This window comes from Gambusia affinis, linkage group LG19 (assembly GCF_019740435.1).
Source record: "Gambusia affinis linkage group LG19, SWU_Gaff_1.0, whole genome shotgun sequence".
Classification (NCBI taxonomy): Eukaryota; Metazoa; Chordata; class Actinopteri; order Cyprinodontiformes; family Poeciliidae; genus Gambusia; species Gambusia affinis.
The window spans coordinates 10560281-10583965 of NC_057886.1; the positions used below are offsets into that span (position 1 = coordinate 10560281).

At 38.6% G+C, this 23685-nt stretch overlaps 1 protein-coding gene and 1 long non-coding RNA gene across 2 annotated transcripts; both read right to left on the minus strand.

Annotated features, from left to right (window-relative positions):
• Window positions 1–5453: 5453 nt before the first annotated feature.
• On the minus strand, window positions 5454–9015 carry tob1a (transducer of ERBB2, 1a). Its single transcript, XM_044101064.1, has 2 exons — window positions 8735–9015; window positions 5454–7636 (listed from the first exon to the last, which is right to left on the minus strand). The coding sequence occupies exon 2, from the start codon at window positions 7451–7453 to the stop codon at window positions 6437–6439; it is 1017 nt and encodes a 338-aa protein (XP_043956999.1). The 5' UTR covers window positions 7454–7636; window positions 8735–9015; the 3' UTR covers window positions 5454–6436.
• Window positions 9016–12332: 3317 nt separating this feature from the next.
• Window positions 12333–22114, minus strand: LOC122822417. Its single transcript, XR_006369143.1, has 3 exons — window positions 22054–22114; window positions 16080–16235; window positions 12333–15085 (listed from the first exon to the last, which is right to left on the minus strand). It is a non-coding gene; the product is annotated as an uncharacterized LOC122822417 (long non-coding RNA).
• Window positions 22115–23685: the final 1571 nt, after the last annotated feature.

Sequence of the window (23685 nt, forward strand, 5' to 3'; positions counted from 1 at the left end):
GCAATAGCTATATTTACCCAGCTCCAGAGAAGACTTTGTGTTGGCATGTTGCATATAGATAAAAGATGAAATTGTTAGAAAAAACAAACAAAACAAAAACTGGAATCTCAAAAATATTTTACTCAACGGGATTTAAATGTCTCTTTGATGACTTTTATATTACTTTCCTTTCAATTGTGGCACATATTATGTATAAATATGTACAGTTTCATTCAGCTACATCTATGTTTACTTCGAAACATTTGTGCCATGCGCTTATGTGAGACTGATTTACCTCCAGTCTTTCTCTCAGTTTACAATCTGTCAGAGTTAAAATGACTAATGTTGATTATCACCTGAAGCAAATTAAAAAGAAAACAAACTTAGGCTATATTCTGTATTGTAGTATCATTAACAATTTGCAATACTTGAATGCTGCAGTTTATGCATCTTTTACAGCTCTGGAAAAACGCTAAGAGACCACTGAAAATGATCAGTTTCTCTGATTTTACTGTTTATATGTATATGTTTGAGTTAAATGAACATTGTTCTTGTCTCCCAATTTAGCATTTACTTGCAGAAAATCTGAAATGCTCAGAATAATAAAAAAGGGGCAGTGCTTTCATACCTCAAGTAATGCAAAGAAAAGTTCATGTTCATTTAGAAACAATGAGACTAATGTTTTAACTCAGAAAGAGTTCAGAAATCAATATTTGGTGGAATAACCATGAGGTCTTCGATGGGTTCAGTGCAGTAGGCCTTTCTTTTTTTTTCCAAGAGATGTGCTCTTTGTAGAAGCTTTCTAATTCTGTGACCTTTTTTGATGGCTTTAAATTCAATCTTTTATAAATTTGCATGGTGGAATTGAGTCTATTCTTTTATAAAAATGTTTTGATTTTTTTCTCATTGGCTCAAACTCTTAATTTTCTCAGCTTAAAATCTGGAGCTGTGTTTTTCCCATGAAAAGTAATCCACTTTGTGTGAAACAGAAAATCAACCTGGTGATGTACTTGTTACTTGATCGCTCAGTAGAACATATTTCTAAATGGATTAGTTAGTTTGCATATTAATTTGGAATAAAAATGCTTAAGAGGTTTTTTTTTATCCAGAAATTTCCTCCTGGTCATATTTATACTGATATCTCTCCAAAGAAATCTGATACTCTATTCAGTCTGCGTAACATTTCCAGTGGCCTCTTAAGAGCCAAACAAGGAAATCTGATTAATGTTTTCTTATGAGCCTTTGCCTGGAACATTTTTAGGGTAATACCTCAACTCTGATGAGAGCAACCCGCCGCCTTAATCCAGCTGTGTTTTAGTCACGTTGTAGTCATACACAAAAAACAAAAAATGGAAATGGAAAAATGAGTCTCAACCTTTAGCAGGAATATCGCATTTTAAATTTTTCAAGTCTGCCATTATCAGTTTTTTTTCATAGTAGTGTGGCAATTTTGACCAACTCTACAAATCTGACTTGTTTGTAATGGTAGAAAAAAATAATACAATTGGTAGTATGATGTATTGTACACCTTCATTTTTTATTTTTTTATTTTTATTTTTTTACCAAACTGTGTTTTACAGCCAAACTAAAGTAAACACCTCCCAATCATCTTGTGATTTGACATTCAACAACAACACATCATAAAAGAATATGTTTTTATCACAGTGAATGAGATATATGGCATGTGAATTTTAAAAAAACTTGCGACAAGAAGCGTCATTGTAGCTTGTGTACACATTAACTTGCAGCATGTGATAGTTAGTTATCTTTTCTGCCACTCAGCTGTAAGGCATCATTATGGGAGTGGCCTGATAGGCTGCCCTGGAAGCTGAAGAGCGTCATCCTGAGAGGTGTTGAGAGGGTGGGGCGGCTGTAAAGTCTTGGTGAGTTGTTGGTTTCCTTCTGCAGATAAGAGCAGCTTCATAAACTAAGGCTGGCACTGTGAGTGGCTGCTATGCACATGTGCAAAGCAAAAAAAAAAAAAAAGAAAAAAAGAAGAAAAAACAAACCCACTATACATCAGAACTTCTAAATACAGTTTGTAGGGTGTGTGTAGGCGGAAGTGTGAATACAGGGGTAGAGAAGGAAAAATATCAGAAAACACCGAATCACACATCTAATTTCAAACAGTATGCAACATTTAACTTTATTCTACTGGTTCCCTCTTAGGTTTAATCTTCATCATACAGCTTCTAGTGACTTGTTAAAGGATCTGAAGTTTCCCATTTTTTTGTGTGAGCTGGTCTAAACTGGCATCGAGTAAAGATGAGAAAATATAAAGGCAGAGAATTGTGTGTGTTGGGTAAAGACAGCCTTTCCTCTGAAAGGGTGAAGACAGGATGTGGTGAAGTAACGTTCAGAAACAATCTCAATACCATCATTGTTTAATCAGCTACTGGATCCTTCCAGAAATAGATTCAGAGTAGGACCAAGACAAAAATAAAATAAAATAAAAAAAACATTCAACGATGTTATTTTTTATTATTACCATAAGGCCTTGCAGCCTGACTGGGACTCAAGTAGATTGGCGCTCCACCTGTGTTTTATGACAGGAAAGGTGGGGATTGATGGGGAACTGAGCTGTGAGCTTGACACCAAATTAGCATTGATAGGGGAAGTGGCAATGTTTTTCTTGCACCATCCCTTATCTCTTCTGTCCCTGCATCTCATAAAAATCCAATCTCATATAAATTTTTGTCTCTATTTTATTCTTCAAACTGTATTTTTGCATTTTTATGTTATTAACTTCATGCCATCATTTTTCCTTCAAGCTAATTGAAAATATGTAAATTCAGCACAAATAAATTAAGCAATTAGATTATCATATGTAATTAAGACACTCTGCTCAGTATAATGAAAAACGTCCAACGTTTGAGAAATTCATATATAATTACAATAAATGTTCACATTTAAAAGTTAAAGTATTTATTTTCTATCAAAAAAAGAATTTCATAAAGATTTAGTTGTTATCTATGGAAGAATATTTACAATATAAAAGTACTTGAATCCTCCTGTTTGTTGCACAGTTTTTGAAATGTGGCATTTTACAACCACAAACTTGAATCCTACCAGAATGCTGTAATTGGAAGTTTATTTGACAAGCAAGAACAGAGAAGAGCATAACAGTGAAATGAAAGAAAAATGGTAAATTACCACTCTGTTTTCTACTAGTCACAAATATGCCCCTTATGTAAAATAGGAAAGAGGACAGTAATTCCTAAAAGAAAAGGGAAAAAAATAAAAAGCTTGATGATTCTCACAAGCCTTAAGAGCAGCTTTGGCCAAAAAAAAAACAAACGAAAAAAATTAACACTGCTGAAATGGTATCTTTAAACACCATTTCCTAGGGTATAACACGGTGGAGGCAGCATCATCCTGTGGAGAACAGAAACACAGAAGCTGGACAGAGTTGAAAAAACAACAGATAAAATTCCAGCAGGATCCTAAGGACAGATAGTTTAAGAAAAGTATTAATTGAGGGGGCTAAAGATAAATACACATCACACTTATGAAATACCTTTAAAATTATCCATTGTTGTTCAAACACCTCCCAAATAATCTTTGCTTTTTGTTGGCCTATCACATAAACTCTAAAGAGATTTAAATATCTTCACAAGGCACTAGATATTTCCTATTGACCAGAAATAATTGTGAAGTACTTCAGTTGCTTCTCGTGTGTTTCTAGTTCATTCTCGCTCTCATTGCGACCAGAAGACTTTGCTGGTGTCAGCCTCACATGTCCTGTTAGTTCACACCATGTGTAGCCTAACAGCATGCAGAATGAGGGAGTCGATATGTGTGACTATGCTTTCCTGGCCTTGTTCACCCTGCTGGGAGTTTCACTCCTGAGTAACGGCTTTACGGCAAAGTGTTGACAAAAAGAAAGAGAGATACTTCACAGGAGGATTCATTTCAGAACGACATACACTGACTTTCGCCCAGGCCCTTACGTGCACACGCGTACAGACAGTGTGCCACAAAGGAAGATAAACAATCACACTCCTACCAGAATGCTGTATCAGTGCCTCAAGATAAACGCACATACAGGCTGAACTTTACACAGGCCTATCGAGCCCTGAGTGTATCAGAGGACACGCCAACACACAAGTGCTGATGAGCCAGCTCTGGAGGGACCCTGATGTTCCTAGCAGGGTCAGGGTGATGTCAGCCAGCCTGTGCCAGCATTAAACGGTCCAAAAACCTATTTGTAGTGACAGACATTACAGACATTTTTAAAATGAGGATGTCCTCATCAGGAACAGCTATTTTTATTTTAAAGTCTAATCTTATGTTGAATATTAAACAACTATCTGCAACACTTCTACTTTGACTTTGCTCTGAAGCCAATCAGTTATATCTAAGGGAATATTAGGCAACAGACATCAGAAGATGTCAGACATGAGATGTGTTAAATAATCAGTTGGATAATTGCAACAGAAGTGATTAAACGAGGTTGTTAAGGAGTTTCTGCTTTGTGTTTCTGCTAACGTTCAGAAAACCCACTTTGTTCAAATATATTGCTTGTTTTTGACCCAGTGGGATGCATTTGACTGTGGGCAAAGAAGTAAAAAAAAAAAGAAAAAAAAAAGAAAAAAGCTAGTTATCCATTAACAGGTCACATCACCAGAGGACACTGGGTGAAATGTAACCAATTTGTTTGGCTTTCAGCAACTACTTGATTCAGGTCTGCTCAAGTTTAACATATTTTATCCTGTTTACACTTTATGACACCAAGTTCCTGACCTGAATAATAGCCCAGCAGCGATTTTAAAAATATCTAGTCAATTGTTGTTTTCACTAACAATAAGCTGCTTTAATTCCCAGTTTAGATGATCTTATACCTATAAAGATGCTAAAAGGTTTAGCAGCCTGTTAGCTAACAGGCTTTCTGAGGGTGAGATTCAAGCTAAGCAGTTGGACTTTAAATAATTTAGTTAGCTTGCTGTTGGTCAATAGCTAATGTTTAAATTCAGGAGGTTCTCAGGATAGATTTAGTTATTCAGCTGCTTTCGTTAGCCATTAGCCTAACAGGGTTGTGTTATTGTTCAGGAACTGCTGAGCAAAGCGATGGCCCGTCGTGACACTTAGACCGAGGGCAACACTTGGCCAACACCTTCTTCATCCAGTGTGAAATATGTTGCAGGGAATTTATTGGGTATGCTTTGCAGGCACAGAAAATGATTTGTTTTGGTGCATGTTAGGCGACATAAATTTCGCTCCCATAAAACTGGTGATTATAAAACCGCAATTTCTGCCTTCGCGGCATTCTTTATGTTTTAGGGTAATTACCTGAAGCAAATTAACGATGAGCTTCAGTGGTTCATATTTTTCTTAATTAAGAAAGAGCGGCCGTGGCAAGAAGAAACTTGATTCGCCTTCAAGAAAGAGTCATTTTGCCCCCATGTTTGTAAAAACCCCTTCACAGCTGCCTCGCATTGCACAACTGTAAACACCAAACAGAGTGAACACGTTTCTTATTTTCAAGCTTTTTAATACAAACTTAATAAACTATCAGTCCCTCTTAACATGTAAGACACTGACTCCGAAAACTTTGTTATACCGTTTGCTTTATCAAGTATTGCACAATGTAGGTACAAAATTAATATACGATTACATTTTGTCCATAATATAGCAAAAATCTTTAAACTCTTAACAGAAAATACAACTCTTATATTTTTGTCAAAAAAGCAAATATTCTTAAATCCCACCACTACGGAATAGTCTGTACACAATCTTCAGGATAGTCAATGTTTATTTATTTATTTATTTATTTTAAAGATGGATTCATTTAATAATTTCAATAAAAAAAGGAAACATAAAGTTGCTGCAGCCATCACAGATCACTGGAGTAGTAAAAAGATATAAATGCAATACCATGTTGTAGAAACAATAGATACTCTGATATTTTACAAACTCTGTACTAAATTAAATTATACAATTAGAAAAAAGACCAGGAATTCCCACTTATTGATGCCAATTTCTTGAAAAACTGGCAATGTCCAGTTATATTTAAATACTGAAAGAGGCCATGACTTATGGTGGTGTTTTTTTTTTTTTCGTTTTTTGTTTATCTTAAAACAGTTACATAAAAAAATATTTTGTGCTTGGTTGGCAAATGAAATAACAATAATGCATTTTAAAGTTTGGGTAACCAAGCTTAGACAACTTGTACTACAAGCTTCATTAAGAAATTAAAAAAACAACAAAAAAGAAACAAGTATAACTCAAGGGGATAAAGTAATTCACCCTCGGGCTCATGCTCTTAGACTTGAAACTCGGATTTTACAGCTTACAAGTCTTTTTTTTTTTTCTTTTATATTTAACATTCTGTTTTTGTTTAAACTTTCCTTTTTTTTTTTTTTTTTGTTGAAATGTGCATTTGTGTTTGTTTTCCCCATCACATTATCTCTGGTCGTTTCCATATGAAGTAGTAGCTTAAGTAGTACCTTTAAGTGTACTAGTTGGCCATGACTGGCTGGAATTGCTGGTTAGAATACTGCATGTTGCCTAAGCTGAAACTCAAGCCATCCATGAGGGACTTGTCGTTAAGGCCACCGTAGGCCGCAAACACGTCGAAGGCATTGCTGTACTGCAGCGGGCTGTCTGCGGGGAACAGAGCGCTCTGGCTGCCTTGACCCTGCAGACTGGGGAACACAAACTCCTTGGCGTTGGGAGACAGGGCGGAGGGCTTCTGGTGCTGCTGCTGCTGCACACCAAGTCCCAGCCCATACAGTGAGTGCATGGAGGTGGAGATGGCTTTCTGTTTCAGGAGACTGTTCACATTCAGGCCCAAGTTGGTGGGAGAGGTACGTGCCACTTTGTTCCCAGCACCGCTGCCGTTGTTGCCGTTGTTGCCGTTGCGTCCACTGCTCTTCATTTTAGTGGAGCCGAACTTAGTAGCTGCGAAGGTGGCTGTTGTGAAGGTTAAAGGCTGTGTGGACCGGGGCATGAAGGTGGGACTGACCGCCGCCGAGTGGCCAAAGGGTGGAGAGGGAGAGCTGGAGCCTGGAGAGGTCCCGTTCAAAGGCTCGCTGATGGGCATAAAGACCTGTGCGTCTGGGTTGAAACTGTTTTTGATCTCCTTGTCCAAGTCAACCCCTCCATTCCCAGCTACACTTTCATTGCTGTCATCGACGTACAACACCTTGACAGGCCCCTTCTCGCCGATCTGGTAGGACACCTCGTAGGGGTCAATCCACACACTGAGGTCCTGGGGCAGATTGTTGCGGACGTCTTCGATTTCCAGCCCGCTCTCTTTCGCTGCCTTCTCGACCACAGGGTCCACCTTTTCGCCCACGTGGATGCATCTGAATCCTGAGCCCTTGTATGGCTTGTCCGGGTACCAGTGTCCTTCATACTTCTGCTTCAGCTGCCGCTCCAGCTCCTCGCCAAAGATGTTGACCCGTCTCCTTGGCAGCTTGTTGTACAGGTACGAGATGATGAAGTTGAGAGCTACTTGGATTTCAAGCTGCATAGCGAACTGCTGAAGTGTGCCAGGTGCGTGGAGATTAGCTGGCTGTGACCTTGAACGCGTCCACCGGCTCGGCTTTGTTTATCCGTGTTCGGCAACACAGACGTGCTCCAGGTAGGGGAGGCAAAAATCAAAAGTGCTGGTTTTGTAATAGTGGTGTCCTTCCACAGGGTGTGATCGATTTTCCTGAAAAAATTATAAGGCAAAAAAAAGAGAGAAAGGAATCATGAATAAATATAATGATATTCAGGTAGAATAAGTTAAAAATTAACTTAATTGGTTTGGACGGTTTATTATAAATTATTGGACCATGATTACTGTAGTAAGCTCAGACAAATGTAACAAAAATGGCCTGCGAATAAAGCGGAAAAAAATGTGCAACTGTAAAATAAGCCTGGATAGTATGATTCATGTGGATCCTGCACCTACATCCACAGAGATGTCAAAAAAGTAGGCACTGGGCATATTAACCTTGTACTAGAACAGGGAATCCTCTTACATAACACAGTACTGGACTGCCTCCATAAGGCAGGAGACAAGGAAAAGAACTGCGGGGGATTCTGCGTTTAATTAACACCAAACCTAACCGATTAAATGCACTGGCAATAAATGATAATGGTGGATAAGTTTGTGAGGAAATGGTCGGGGGATTGGATTTCAAAGCTTAAATGACCCTGTCACGGCGTTTGTTTCTGTCCGATTAGTCCCACTGATAAAATGTGTCGAAATAAGGACTTAACAAAACCGCGTTTACACCCATGTTTGGCAATTTTTTCAGAGAAGAGGAAATCCTTTGCAGATTAAACGACTATTTGCTAAATATTCAGTGAGACACGGGGGTGTTAAAATAATCGCCTTGCACTGTGACGTGCAAGAGGCGAGAACTTGTTGAGAATGATCAAATACTTAAAAATTCATTCTCTCGTACCTCTTGTGAGAAACAAATTTACACTCAAACAAATAATCGGATTATACTCGTCTAATTAATACGTCTTATTAGATAATATTCAGTGTTATGAAGTTACAGCTATTCACAAAAATATCACAAAATAATCGAGTAACAACTGCAAAGCGAGGCGCGTATAACGTCCAATATTTGCATGGATATACTGGCATTTATTTCACTGAGATAAAATAAGGCATTCTGAACATTTTTATCTCACCCCTCCCAATAAATTCGTCGACCGACTGTCAGCTTACAAAGTATGAACAGGTCTATAATACATGCAAAAATAGAAACCTATACAATTACATGAACATATGTAAAAAAAAAAAAATACTTACGTTTTTGTAAAATATAAAAATGCTCAGTAGTTCTGAAGTACCGTTGGTTAGTGCAAATAGAAAACAAAAGTATAAATACTTTCTTCACATAGAATATATTAGCATTACAAAAAAGTATTCCAGTACGTGGTGATTTTTTTTTTTTTGGAGAATTGACGTTTAAGGTTTCAGTTTTTAAGGTTATTTTGCTTTTTTTAACTCCTTTCTTTTTTCAGCAGGCTTTGCAGAGTAGCTCCCTCCTACTCGGGAGTTTCGCAACTTCGTCCCCTTCTGTCTTTGCGTTTCTTGTATTTATAGACTTCCTCCGCCGCGGACACGAGACAAGGCGGTGATGCGGTTTCAGAGGTCAAAACAATATACAAGGAGATGATTGGTCGTACAGACAAGTCCCGCCCCGCGAGCGTTGACGAGATCGTGCTCTCATTGGCTGAAAGGTGTTGTCAGTTTGAGGCATATGATTCTGAGAAATGGGAGGAACGCCTGTGATGAGGGTTTGCGTCAGAGATAACCTAGGACTGTGCTGACAGCAAAAGGCAAAAGTAATTTATGTTAAGAGAGAAAGAGTGCTGTTTAATATAACATCCTGTTAGTGTTTGAAAGAAATACATTTAGTAAAACAAATACAGATGCATTGTTTCTAGGAACATATGGGCTGGTCTATCCTTCATTAGATTTATTAGTGAGAGTATGCTTCCAATATCCGTTCAGTTCATACACCCAAATCTTACAATAAGTCATTTGTTTGCTTCTGATAGCAAAACTCACCTCTTCAAAATCTATTTTCTACATACTACATTGCTGCAACTTGCCTTGACGAACAGCAGGAGCTATAATAGATACGGGATACGTGCGTTGCCTGAGAGGAGATTCCCTACAGCGGAACAATACAGCAGTGTGGGTGGTGCTGAGTACAAGCTTGAAAACACAAGCGCTGATTGGTCCAAAACGGGGCAGGAGCCCCACAGTGAATGGTGTGCCCGTATCCAAGGTGCTGATGTAGGCTGCGCACGTCATCGCTCCGCTGAACTGCAGCCTGTTGCCCAGTTTTTTAAAGAGCAATAGGTGTTTTTTAATGACAAATGAACCGACTGAGAGGCTGGCAGGTGCAGTGATGACTTCAATTATAGTTACAGGAGTGAAGACAGACCAAACAATAAAGATATGTTTTGCAGAATACAAAATTACAGTGACCAATGGAGGAAAGTCATATTTAAAGGTATAGTTTATTTTCGGTTCGGTTTATGGTTGGCTTATTCTTTAGATAACTCTTATAGTGATTTCATTTGGTTTAAATCTATGTTAGTTAGTCTCAGAAGAGCAATAACAAGTTCATGAGAGCCTGAAAGCAAACTGGACATCTACTATAAAACATCCCCAGTTTTAAAAATTTCATTGCAGTTTACACAAATGCTCTTTAATGAACACTGAAATAGTTGTCATCTTTGCATCAAGATGGAAAATGAAGGTAGTTTGATGATGATATTCTGGTGCGAAAGAAGTACTAAGACCGGAACATAAAAGACCAGGATACAAAAGTGAAGCAGTGTAATCCATAATAGCAATTTCTTAAAGCTGTAAAATGTTATTTTTTCACTACGTTACTTTTATATGCAACAGTTATTCAAACCAGAGACACTTTATCTTCTATTCTCTGCTTCACTCACACAGGGGTGAGAACATTTGTGGTACACGGCCAACAACCTGTATTACCTGTGTAAATTATAATATGGTTCTTTGTACATAATGTTGAAATGTAAACATAAGAATGGCTTAAAGGTTCACTAAGTGTTGTTTGTATAAACAGGTCTGGTGTTTTTCAGATATTACTTGTTGTAAGATAGCAGTACACTAAGATTAAAGGAAGAATACTGGCTTTGTCTTGTCAGACTAGCTTCTTTCTTCATTTAGGACAGAATGATGTTCTACTGAAAAGTTGTGAACATTTATGATCTGACCATTGGACAGGAATAACATTCAAACTCCATGCAGAGACACTCGAGCGCTGGATTTAAACCCAGGATCTCCTTGCTGCTAGGCAACAGGGCTAGTAAACTAAGCCAGTCTAAAAGATAAACGTGAATATTATTCACTTAAATATAGTATTTCTGCTTTTAATTACACTTTACATTTCTTTTTGATGGTTAATCTGACTGGATATGATTAGCAGGTTACATTCTCAATTAATACTCATTGGTGGCACACAACCTCATACCTCCACTTCCCATTGTACATGAATATAGTTTTTATGTGAATAATGGTCCAAATGTGATGTGGCATTTAAAGGTTCTTAAAATAGCATTAGTTTACATTTTTTAGGACAGGAATTGATTTAAGATGGTAGAAGAACACTTTGGTCTTGGTCTTCAACATCTGGGACCAACTTATATTGATTTATTTTGCATGAAGATGCCAAGAGAATTATAGTCTGCACATGCATATTAACTGCTTGCAACACTTTTATAGAATCTCACTTCAAAAATTCAGAAGTCTCCCTTTAATAACCTATTTTCTCTAAAACTATTGCTTGCCTAAGTTTTGCTTACACAACAGCTGTGATTATATTGAAAACAGAAGCTGGTTTGTACAGGCAGAGTGGACTTTCAGACATTCTTTGAGCACTTAAGTTTGCCAAAGAGTCATGTGCTTTGTTGTGAGCACACAAATGTAAATGCACCCAAATAGGCTCCCTATGGAAAGCTCCCAGCAGACTCAAACACAGAGCATAGATGGGAACTCTAGATAGAAATGAGGGGAGAAAATTGAACAGTGCCCTCTGTATTCAGATTTACAATGCAGTATATACATCACAGTGGAGGAATGACTCAAATGCAAAAAGCAACTTTGTTTTAATACAGTTCTGCAAAGCCTATTGGGTTGTTTTGTTGCAGCATTTTCTGTGAAATCTAAGTCGGTTGTTATTTAGAGTCAATAGTATAAAGGCCTTCTGTGCATGGAGATTTTTACATTGAAAAGCAGGAGCTCTTTAAGTAGAAAACACATCATGTGTCTATTATGTATGGTGTTCATAAGGGACAACAAACAGTCTCAATCTGACACAGTGAAGTCATGAGGCTAAGACAGCCGTATTGTACCTGTACCCTGTCTACTGAAGTTTCAGAGGTGTGCAACTCAGGCTGGAAAATGTAATAACAGGACAACTATTAGTCTGGCCTTAATAGAAGATTGACAAGAGAAAAGCTATTGCTTAAATGAAGTCTTAAAGCCTTTTGCTGTTTGCCATTGGCAATCAGGGAACATGGCAAAAGGGATGTAAGTGCTCTGATCAGAGAGACCAAAATGTAACTCTTTGACCAACATGCAAAACACTGTGTATTGTGGGAAACCACCACTGCACACCATTCTGAACACACTCCATCACTTATGGTAGCAGGATCCTGACCCTATTCATCAGCAGGAAGAGGGATACTGACTGGAGTTTGGCATTGATGGAAAAAATGGATGACACTGGACTCGGTTCAGTCATGGATCCGGATATCTCCATGGGTTCACCCTCCAACATGACAATTACCCTAAACATACAGCCATAGCTTCAGTGCAGTGGTTCAGATTGAAGTATGTTTGTGTGTGAAAGGCCCATTCAAAGTTCAGACTGAAATTCAGCTGGGAATCTATGGCGAGAATTGAAAATAGTTGTTCACAAGAATTGAAAAACATTTGTCCTTCCTTTTCACAGTCATGTTTAACTTTGTCTTGGTCCATCACACGAAGTCCCAAAGAAATCCAATGAGCTTTGTAGTTATGACGTGACAAAATTTGAAAAGATTTATGTGGTGCCCATTTTTACGCAATGCACTGTGAAAGCAATCCTTAGCTGAAATAAGCTGATGTATTTAATAAATGTGTGGCTGGTTAAGTAACCCACAGAAATAGATCCTAATCAAGCTCTTTCATAAAGGAATAATACCCAAATATTTCCTCACCATGTCTCTGTTAAATGAAGGTCATCTTTAAACAAACATTGTTGCACAAGAGGCACTTAGTACAAGATCTTAACCTAGATCCACATATTGAACTTGATCTCTTTTTGTCAGCAAATGATAAGCAGATGCTATTATATTTACTGCAGTATCGTGATATAAATGCAACTAGATGTGGGAGCATTATATTACTCGTTCAGAATGAGAACAATAAGTTCTTCAGATAAAAAAACACATGCGGTGACAGTACATATGAACTCAAACATCTTTTTAATCCAAGTGAACAAGTTATTATTCATTATTTATGTTTATGTGTGTTACATGTGTACAAAAAACCCACAAATCAACACAAAAAAAACTAAAGATTTCTCACAAGCTGCATCTCTTCCATGTCTGCTTCACCTCCTCCCTTTCTGTTTTTTTTTTTTTCAGTCTCATTGCCCTCCCTCTTTCCAGCTCGGATGGAAAACCTTTGACGTCACTGCTTGTTATTACTTAACACAACTCTGCAGAGGGCCCTAGGCTCCTTGTAATAGGCAGACGTTTTGCTTCCCCTTTGAAGAGCAAATCGGGTGGTGGGCGAGACGGAGAGACACAGAGAGGGAGTCGGTGGGGGAAAACTGAGTCTAAGATTGGGATTTTAAGGGTTTTTATTTTCCTCGTGCACCAGTGCATAAAGTAAATTAAAGATCTAACTTGAGTCCAATAGTTAAAGAAATAAAAGAACAAGAGAAGATGTTTTATAATTTTCGTAGAACTAAGCTAGAGGCAAACTGACTGAATAAAAAGAATTATTGTCAGGGTAGTGAAATAAACATTAACCAAAAGAGAAATCTGGTAAAGTGCAGTTAGACAATTCCACATGCACAGCAACACAAGCTCTTTTCACACAGAGACTGCTCCACAATGCCATTCCCATTCATTATGTTGGCGTGGCTCACCTTTGCTGCACACCGACCAAACAAAAGTGGCAGAAGGCTGCATCAGTGTGGCCTTTCAAATATCGTGCCGACATGGCGGAAAGAGACAAATACGGGCAGAAAAATTGCAAAACAATCCAGTTTGAAAGAGGCTGAATTTTTTGAGTCGGTTAGTGTCACTTAGTGTAAACCTTAGTAGGTAAATCCCCTCTTAAGCTTGACTAGGAGAAGATCCAATCATGTCTGCTAGGACTCAGACTGAACATACAAAGTAAGACATGTCTTTCTAAATTCACAGTTCTTACATTAGTTGTTTCATACTTATGAATGTATGAAAGCTTTCATAAGTAGCTGTGTTAATAGTTTGTAGAGATGCGTTACTAGCTCCTCCACCAGAATAGCGGCAACAAAAATTAGCAAAAACCTGGTAGAAGTCTGCGTCTGCTGAGCTTATCATGCTGATTTTCAGCTTGTTCTCCAAATATGATATTGTAACATACTAATCCTCTGCACAACAAAGTACAGCCCTGCTAAAAACAGCATCTACTGATGACTTGAAAAGGCATTGCGGTGATGACATCCTGACAGAAGAGTATCAGGAAAGGGTAGGAGGTTTTTAAAGAGACAAAGGCCAATTTCAAGGCGTCAGGCACAGCAATGATTCAAAGTCACATTTCCTTTTTAAGTGTTTCAGAGGGTCTTCAGAACTGAAGGTAACAAAGTTACTTTATTGAGGTGTAAAATGGCACGCTGTGCCTGGAAAACACATCATTCTCCCCCTTTAAAATGAATTACTACATTGTAATCATAAAATCTCGAACAGAGGATTTTAGGAAAATCCTTCTTCCATTCATATTCATTCTTTGATGAATGCCGTACAAAGCAGGAGTGTTTGCTGCTGAAATCCTCAGTCTTGGGACCGTCTTAGCATTAACCACAATGCAAATCTCCAGTTCAAATCCCTGAGTGTTGCAAAGTTAATTTTAACATTTGTAATGGTAGTAAGGGTTCTTTCCTGGCTAACAACCCATAAACATGTACGATCTCTCATCTTTGAAATGGCAGAAAAGGCTAGAACCTTTTCTAACATTTTTTTCAGATTTATTCTACAGATGTCATTAAGACTGATGTTTCAACAGCCTGTTTCTTCATCAGAAGACTCTGATTTACACATATTTAACTAATGGGTGTGGAAAGTATTGTTAGGATGTTATTGTTTATTTTTTTTATTTTTTGTTAAGCTTTTGAGCAGCTGCTACGTCCTATTAAACATCAGGCATCAATGATCTGCTGCAAGTCACACACCATGCATGCACATGGAGGATTTACAGGGCTCAGCATATGTAAATACAGAGGTTATATTATCAGTTGTCACGGCAGCAGCGTAAATACTTTTTCTTCCCTGCACAGTCGCCTTCACAACCCATCGAGGCTGTTACATAATTCATCCCATCACAGTCTGCTGGTGCAACATCAATAGATCTATTTGCCATCTGCAGACAGAGAGAAAAGCAACACACAAAGACATTCAAGCATCTCAATATGACCATCTTATGCATACAGTATGAAGAGCAGCTCATTTTTATTCTATCGTCTGCTTGTGAAACATGAAACAAAGGAAGCCTGTTTCAAGATATGTGTTTTCATTATATTTGACGGGCTTTGCAAATTTATAGATGAATGAAAAAGCTTTTTTGTCTTCTGTGGCACATGTCTGTCTTTATTTATTAAAAGCTGAATTTCTGATGCTCACCTTTTATTATGGGTATAATGTCTTCATTGGAAATACAGCCTCATTTTAGGTATTCTACAGTTGCATTTTGCATTCTTTCCCACCATTTTCTGTTGGTGTTATCCTGACCTTGGAGTAAAGACAATGAGCAGACGCTTTGACGCTATTGCACAGAATATTACTCCAACTTGTCTTAGTTAATTCTAATGAAGTGACTTTAACCTGATTCCTGTCTAAGTTATAGTTTCATATACTGTGACCACATGGGTTAAAATTCACAAATAGAGAGAGAGAGAGAGAGGAAAGGAAGACTGTGTATGTTTGTGCTGGCACACATACACAGAAACTGTCTGTGTATGTGTGGCAGGTTAGAGGATAGAGCGAAATATAAGGTAGCAAGATAAGAGAAAGGTTGTGGGGATGTGACCAGACACATCACTTTGTCTGAGTTAGAGCCTGACGCTATGCTAATTACCTTGATGTGCTTTTCTTTGAACTACACTTCTTTATCTCGCCAATAGTTTATGAGTTCTAAATACAGGTTCCTTTTTTTAAATATATACACACTTGCTCTTAGGCAGTTCACAGTCTGACATAGAAGGAAAGATCCACCAAGGGGTTTGATATATCTTATACACTAGTCTTTTACAGCAGTGGATGCATTTCAGTGTGAGATGCGTTATGGTGACACATATTGGTACCGTATTACAGACGGAAGAAAAATGTCCCTAATACACTCAATTAAACAAACTCACCCCGTAGCATCTGGTCAGCAGAGGATGCTCAAAGGAGTGATGGTCTGGTAAATGTAGCAGTAGTTTTCAAGTTCTTAGTCCATTTTTACTGTTCTGCTCCTGAAGGCAGAGTCTGTAGTTTTCATGACCAGCAATATTTGATCAATTTTGTCTTTCCTGAGAATGAGCAGAACGTTTAATTATTTTCCACAGGCTTACTGACATGTATTTCAAAGCATCAGATGAAGGTGGGACCTGGCTGCCTTACTCTATGGTTCAAATAGCCCACATTAAACCATAGTAATGGAAAATTTTAGCAGGTATGAAGTCGAAAAGTTGAAAACCCTTGTATGTCTTGACAACCATAATCGTCCCTGTTTTAAAAGCAGAATTTGTTATCCATAAATGGCCAAGGCTCAGAGAGGGACTTGTCTTTGCAAGTTTCGAAGATGTAACAAAGGTGACTTATATATCGCCAGAGCAAACAAAAACCTCACAGAATGACCCGAAGGCCTCCAAATCCAACAGTGAAACTTTAAGGCTTCAGAAGATAGTCTAGAATTCACCAAATTCAGTGGTGAAAATGTGGAGGGTGACCTGGCTCCCAAACTGGTGTCAGTAGGACCTTGTTACATTATTCAATGCTTCAAGCAGCAATACAAACTACATACACTCATATACTTTTTATTATATTTCATCAAAAGGAGCAGAGTAATGGTATGAATATTTTTTTAAACATCTTAAAACCAGCGATCGTGTTTAGTGTGCAGGACAGCGTCATCGAGATTTGTGATTTATTATTTATGAACAGCGAGGGGCAACTCGCAGAGGAGCACATCATCGCATGTTCATGGCAAAACCTTTTTGTAAAAGAGGCTACTTTTTGAGTCCTTCCTTAGATGGGTGTAACAGTCCTTCTGTGGCCCCTGGTAGTCCCTGGCCACCTCTAAAGGCTGCTTGAGGAATTTGTTGCTTGTGCATCAAAGTGAGCACTTTCACACCGACGTTCAGAGCTGTTTGCTTGCAATTGGAGTACTCAAGACACATTTTAGTGCCTACTGGGGTGTTAGGAAAACAAGTTTTGAAGTGGAAAAAAGTGCATAAAGGAAAAAGGAAACAGGGACACATGGAAGCATAAAGGGCTAACTGTGAACTGTGAGGATATGGAGGATGAGAAAGCAGCTATATCCTTGGGGCACAGGGACATGCACAGTGAGAGGGAAAAGAAATGAAGGACAAGGCCATAGACGTAGAGGAAGGATAGGAGAACATCAATAAGATGATAAAAAATTGATGTGCAATGCTGGAGAGCAAAACCTGTTACATTTTAAAATAAGCCAAATCATCAAAATTTAAACCGCCTCCAGATAAAGAGTCTTTTTTTGGGGTTGACCGAGAAGTCTGATGCACTTGTCATAGATCTGATTAGGACTGAGCCACGAAGGTACAGGGACTAATTAGGATCCACAGAGAGAAATTAGAAGTAAACAGCAGGGGCTTGTCTGCTGTGACGTGAGCCTGATGTATGAGAGGAGGGATAAAGCCGGACAACGGAGAATGAGGATGCACAAAAAAAAAAGAGGAGGATTGAAATAATCCCACTGTTGTGTTGAACAAAGGGAGAGAGACAGAGAGAGGCTCCTCTGTGTTCATGGTTATGGAAAAGTACTTACTTGAAACTGTGTACTCAGTTCCCCATGCAAAGATACACACTGATTTATACATCTCTCAGCAGGCTCTGGCTTACATCCACTGAATACATAATTACACCCATCTCCACAGTGTGTGTGTGTATGTGTGTGAATTTATTCAGTGTGTATGTTGAAATTGATGTGGATAAAGTGGCCATGCACCGGTGGAAATCTCAATCTCACATTTAAATGAGATTCGACTATGACGGGCCCATAAACCAACCAAATTATCCTGAAAATATCCAGCTTCTCTGTGAGAATATTTAACATGTTACCATGCAGCATGTCAAAGAAAGCTAATTCATTTTTATAGGTTGTTTTATACAAATACCTCCACTTATTAAAACAGATCATCCATGAGGAAGCAGATTAGAATCTGACATGTGAGGTCATCTGATGCTCATAGTTCACCAATCTTCACCATCGTTCACAATTATTGATTTATTAATATTTTTATTATTAAAATAAGCAAATATTTTAAGTTAAATTAATCACACACATTTTTTAAAGAAAAATACAATCTATAATTTGAAAACATTTATTTAGTGGGTCAAATGGTAAGAAATAATTCTTTTTAGGAATATCACTGTTGCAATGCTCATTAGCATCCCCAACAAATCCTATAACAATTGTAACCAAAGCACGTTTCAAACTTTTAATTAACATTTTTTCAGCTCATTTAGAGTTTCTAAAAAGTCCATTTGGTAATCTGTGACTTTTTTGTTTCCAAAGAGTGTAAATATAAGGTAGCAATGTTGCAATTTGTTTTAGCCTCCCTTCAAAATAGGACAGGTAAGAGAACATCCCATAACTCAGCAAGCTGCCACTTACCTAAATTAGCTCATATCTTCAACTAGAGCAACAATTATCAAGCTTCAGTTAGCTGGAGCTGTGACAAACAAGGCTGGACCAAGAACCAAGTTTATCCTGCCAGCAACTGCTGTATGGAGGATGATGGAGAGGTAAAACAAAAAGTGGCATCCTGGTGTCAACAAGACTCCAAACTAAGCACTAAACAATATTTACCAGCCAACCAGTTACTTTGATGTAATGGCAAGCAAAATCTTTTACTATTCTACATCAACACACATGTTACTGGATCTTTTTGCTTTTGTCAAATGAGATAATTTATGTAGTTTAAATCTAATAAACAACCCATTTCCATGAAGGTGTACAATAAGTTCTTTTGCTGTTAAAAGCTACCCATGTAAATTTGAAGGTTTATATGATTAAGCATTTTTTTCCCCTTTTAATAACTGTATGATCCTTCTGCATCTGTTGCTTCAAATGCTTTGTTGTTCACCTCCAGTAACAGCCTATCTGCTCCCATTTTCTCTCTGCTTGGTCAAAAATGACTTCAAGCAGTTGCTAATTTTCTGTCCGAGGCTTGCAAAATCTTGCCTCTGGTTAGGTATTATTCAAAAGTAATCTTTGATAATGTGGATTAAAAAAAATAAAAAATAAAAAAGGATGCATAGACTACGACTTTCAGCTTTTGTTTTCTTTGTGAGGAAAATCACAAAGGAGACAAAATCTTTTCATGTAGAATGAAGAGATCTAATCCACAGAGGGGTTTGAAGGGACAGATATCAAAATGGAACAAGTATAATCCTGCTGATAGCCTGTGTTCATACGGACACATGGTCCTTTCTCACATAATCTCAGATCAAACAATCACCTGAGGCAAAACTGCTTGCCATTGGGTTTGTAAGTTCACGTTAATGTAATTTGTGTTTGTTTACATGTCGGACAAAATTGCATTAAGCCAAATTAACGTGTGTTGCCATATTTTCCATTATATGCTATAGTTAAATTAAATTTTTTTGTTTAATGTTCCATATGTGGATGCACTTTTTTCTGTTCACCATGAAAGTAAGTACAACTATCTCCTTTTTCTGAGGTATTCAGAGAGATTTTTATATGATCGACATGTTTGCAAGGAATGACTCTTTATGAAACCCAAGAGAGAGTCACATATACTTGGCCCACATCTGAACATGAATGTTTTGTTTGAATTTGATAGCCATGTCTGATTCAGCTAGTGGTTAAACCTGCCTGTGAGAGCAGAGAAAGTGTTGAGGAGTGATTGATGCATATTTAAAATGATTACAGAACATTAACCTTTCCTTTATTTAGCTTTTGCCCGGTTCAGTCATGGAGGTGAACGAATATCAAATGGCAAACTGATGAGCAAAGAATGCAAATCAGGATGCAGGAAAATGAACCCGATCATGGGTGCAGTCCTCTTGTGACTGGTCATATGTGGGTGCTTTGCATGAGGGCATATGGATAGAAAATTGCATGTGTTTTAGAAATTGTCATTGCTTGATGTATGGCTTCGAAAATATTGCAACAAACCTCTTAGGTTAAAGCTAAATGAGGTGCTCTAAAATGCAATTGTCCTATTTTTTTCTCCATATGTCTTTTAATGACATTTCAGGTGTAATATAAAATGCTTGTTGCCTACATATGTTAGGAAAACTTTGCTCTATGAAAGCAATATCTAGAGATGTTATCCCAACACCACTGGCTTTATTAAATCAAGGTTTACTCTGCAGACAATATTAGGCAACCCCTTAGAGTGGCCATGTGGCCGACACGGAGGCAAGTCAGCAGTGAAGAACAAGAGCACCACGTCACAAGCACACGGGCAATTAACCCCTTCCCGAGCACATCACCATGTCCCCCCAGAACCCTGACACCCCAGTAGCCAGACGAATCTAACACGGAGGAGAAGGAATCCCTGTCTCTGAAGAGAACCCCCAATCTGCTAGGCAAGCATGAGCTGTACACAGCATCTGGAACGCAGAAGGACCAGCATAAGAAGGGCCGTCCCGCTCAGTCAGACAGCTCTAGGTAAGACAAGGGAGCGGCATCCCCAACCAGACCCGAGAGCTCAGTCTCTATAGCCCAGAACATCACAGAGAAAACAACGGATCAGATCAGGTACCGCTGCTTTTGGCATTGTAAGCAGATGAGGAAAGCATAAAGTGCTCTAAAATTTCCAAGTGGGAACTTTGGACCTGTTATAACACAGCAGACCAAACCGAGCGCAGAATGTGATTCCCACATCATCACGAACTGTAAAGACGTCACTCTAAGCAGTCTGTTCCTCCGGTTCAATCTGTGTTTAGACTCTGGGACCCTAATTTCCAAATGAAATGCAAAATTTACCATAATCAGAAAAGAGGATTTTTTTTTTTTTCTATCACTGAGTCCAGTTCCTTTTCTCCTTTGTCTGGCTAAGATTCTTCTGATATTGCCTTTTTAGGTGTGGGTTAAACACAAGGAATGCAATATTAGTCGTTTGAGTCCTGAACATGTCAAGACTCTTGATTGGGCATTGGTTAAAAGACTGAGAAACCTTCTTCCCTCATTTGTGAACAAGATCCCAAGATATTTAAACTCTTCCACTTGGGGCAGAACACCCACCCCTAGCTGAAGAAGGCACTCTACCCTTTTCCGGCTCAAAACCATCGTGAGATAGGTCAGTTTTATCCTACTGATAATGTGTTGTTGCAATAGTAATCCTGCTCAAGTACGAGAGGAACCGCAGGTTCAGACATTTGGTGTATGTGCTTGGCTGAGGAGCCAATGGGGCGAAGCTACCATCTGTGGGATTATGACTGAAAGGCTCTAAGTCAGAATCCCACCTAGAAGTAATGATACCGTAGCGCCGCATTGCTTCGTTTGGTCTCCGATACCCGACTCTGGTCAGCGAGGTGAGCCTTCCATTACTGGGCCAGACCACCGCCTGGGCGTTCCCAGACGATGGTCCGATCGCGCACAGCATGTTCATGGAGAACGTGGTGCTAAATGACTTGCAGATGACCTGATTCAAGACATCATATACATTGAGGTAAATATAATAAATGATCAGACAGGCATCAAACACTAGTAAATTCTTGATCATGGCATCTTTAATTTTAGAAATACAATTATGTGCTTCATAACTCAAATTCTAGTGGAACAACCCCGTTTTTATTTTCTATTGATTCCATGTACTTGATAAGAAATTGCCAAACTGGCATATAAAATTTCAACACTGCATTGCAAACTCTAAAATCTTGCAGAAGACGCTGCTTTAGGGAACCAACCAGCTGCTGCTCTCTCAAACTGCCTCAGTCAACAGAAGTTAAGTTTGACTTTTTCCAGTTTGACCTTTGGCAAAAGAAACATGTCTTTGGTATAAGACTCCCACCATAGGGGGCCAACATGAAACATCGGTGTTGTGTCACCTGTCGCGACCTTTAACGTAACATGCACATATGTTACTGCACACACTTTAAAAAAAAAAAGCTTACATGTATCTTGTTTGTGACTGTGGTCCCAGAGATGATGTCTTTGGACAGCTGTTTACCTCAGTGAGAGAAAACCAGGAACACTCTTTGAACATGTGACTGAGGTCTTGGCCTCCGAGCAATGCAAGGGGGGTCAAATTAGATGCCGCTGCTGCTGCAGCAAAACAGTTTAACATATGGTTGCTGTTTATTTCTTCCTGAAATGGCATATCTTGAGCTGGTAGGAGGCTCCTTAGACAGAAAATGCAAATACAAATAAACCTCTGTGTCATATTTTGCACAAAAGCCGATAACATAGAAGAAGTGCGATGTCAATTCTGATGCAGCTCATACACAGTGGTACAGCCATGGTTTCCAGAAAGGCAGCAAAAAGTTGAATTGAAATGATCTGTATCACACAGGGGGAAAGACGCATATGTATTATTGTATAATCGGCTTATATTTTGAATGTTTCTTAAATCCAAGAATGGATTATGACCAACAAAAGTTCAACAGACTCTTCATCAGAAGAAAATTTAAGTTTTGAATCGGTCTGTCAGATAAATCTGACAGGGAATCGCTTGAATCACCAGAAATGAGCTGTGAACGAGACAGATCCTTTACAATTTAATAGATATAGATATTGTGAACTTTTGTATGTTCACAAAATTACATCAAATAATGGTTAAGCCACATGTTAGTTTATAGACATGCACTCTTCTGTAAACAGATTTATGCATTTTTTTGTTTTTTTGCCCCTAGTGAAATTGTTTGTTATTGAACTGCACAGGCTAGTTGTCACATAATAATGTTGTACTTATTCCATTATTTATCATCATTATTATTTATCATTGTCCCTTGTAGAGGAATCTAAATGCTTTTTGGAACACTTTGTCTTACAAATGCATCAATGGTGACATTGTTCTCTGCAATATCCCATTTCCTTTGTTATTATGCCTGAAAATAATAACAAAATGCAAAATTACTAAGCAATCTGGATCCTACTATTCCCCTCCACAGGACCACAGTGTGTTAGCATGTTAACGTAACTAAGAGCTGTTACAGCAGCCACCCACAACAGAGGGATGCACAGCAAGACAGAATCAACAAAGAGAGAGAGAGAAAACAACTTAAGAACAAATATCAGTTTTCCTGTCTTTTTTTCTTTTTTCCAAAAGCTGAGAGTTCAGTTCTGTCTGTATAAGTTCGTTACGTGACTCCTTGTGTTACCTTAAGACCCTTGTTTGCCTTCACCTCAAACAAAACTCCCATTGCACAATCTTCCGGTGATGTCACGGTTACCACAGTAACCATTCTCACGGTCCCTCCACCTCCCTCTTTGCTTTCGTCCTTAGTCTTGATCCCTTAAATCTCCTCAGAGTGAGAGTGCCGCTCCATATGTCTCCTGCTCTGATATGTGCTCCTGCACACATGCCGTCGACGTCATGTGAGCCTGACAGAAAACTATCCACCAGGCAGCTTCCCCGAGAGATAAAACGTGGAAAACAATGTTCTTTTGCTTTCCTCACATTGTGCGCACACAGCTTCTGCATACAGGCGGTCAGTGCTGTGCATGCTGAGGGTTTCATGGTGAAGATTCACGCAACAAACATGACAGCTGATTAGCAAAGGCCGGAGGACAAAAACAAAAAGACA

What these genes read in the sequence shown, in the direction of transcription:
- tob1a (XM_044101064.1), bottom strand. Translation starts at nt 7,453, where the DNA reads ATGCAGCTTGAAATCCAAGTAGCTCTCAACTTCATCATCTCGTACCTG.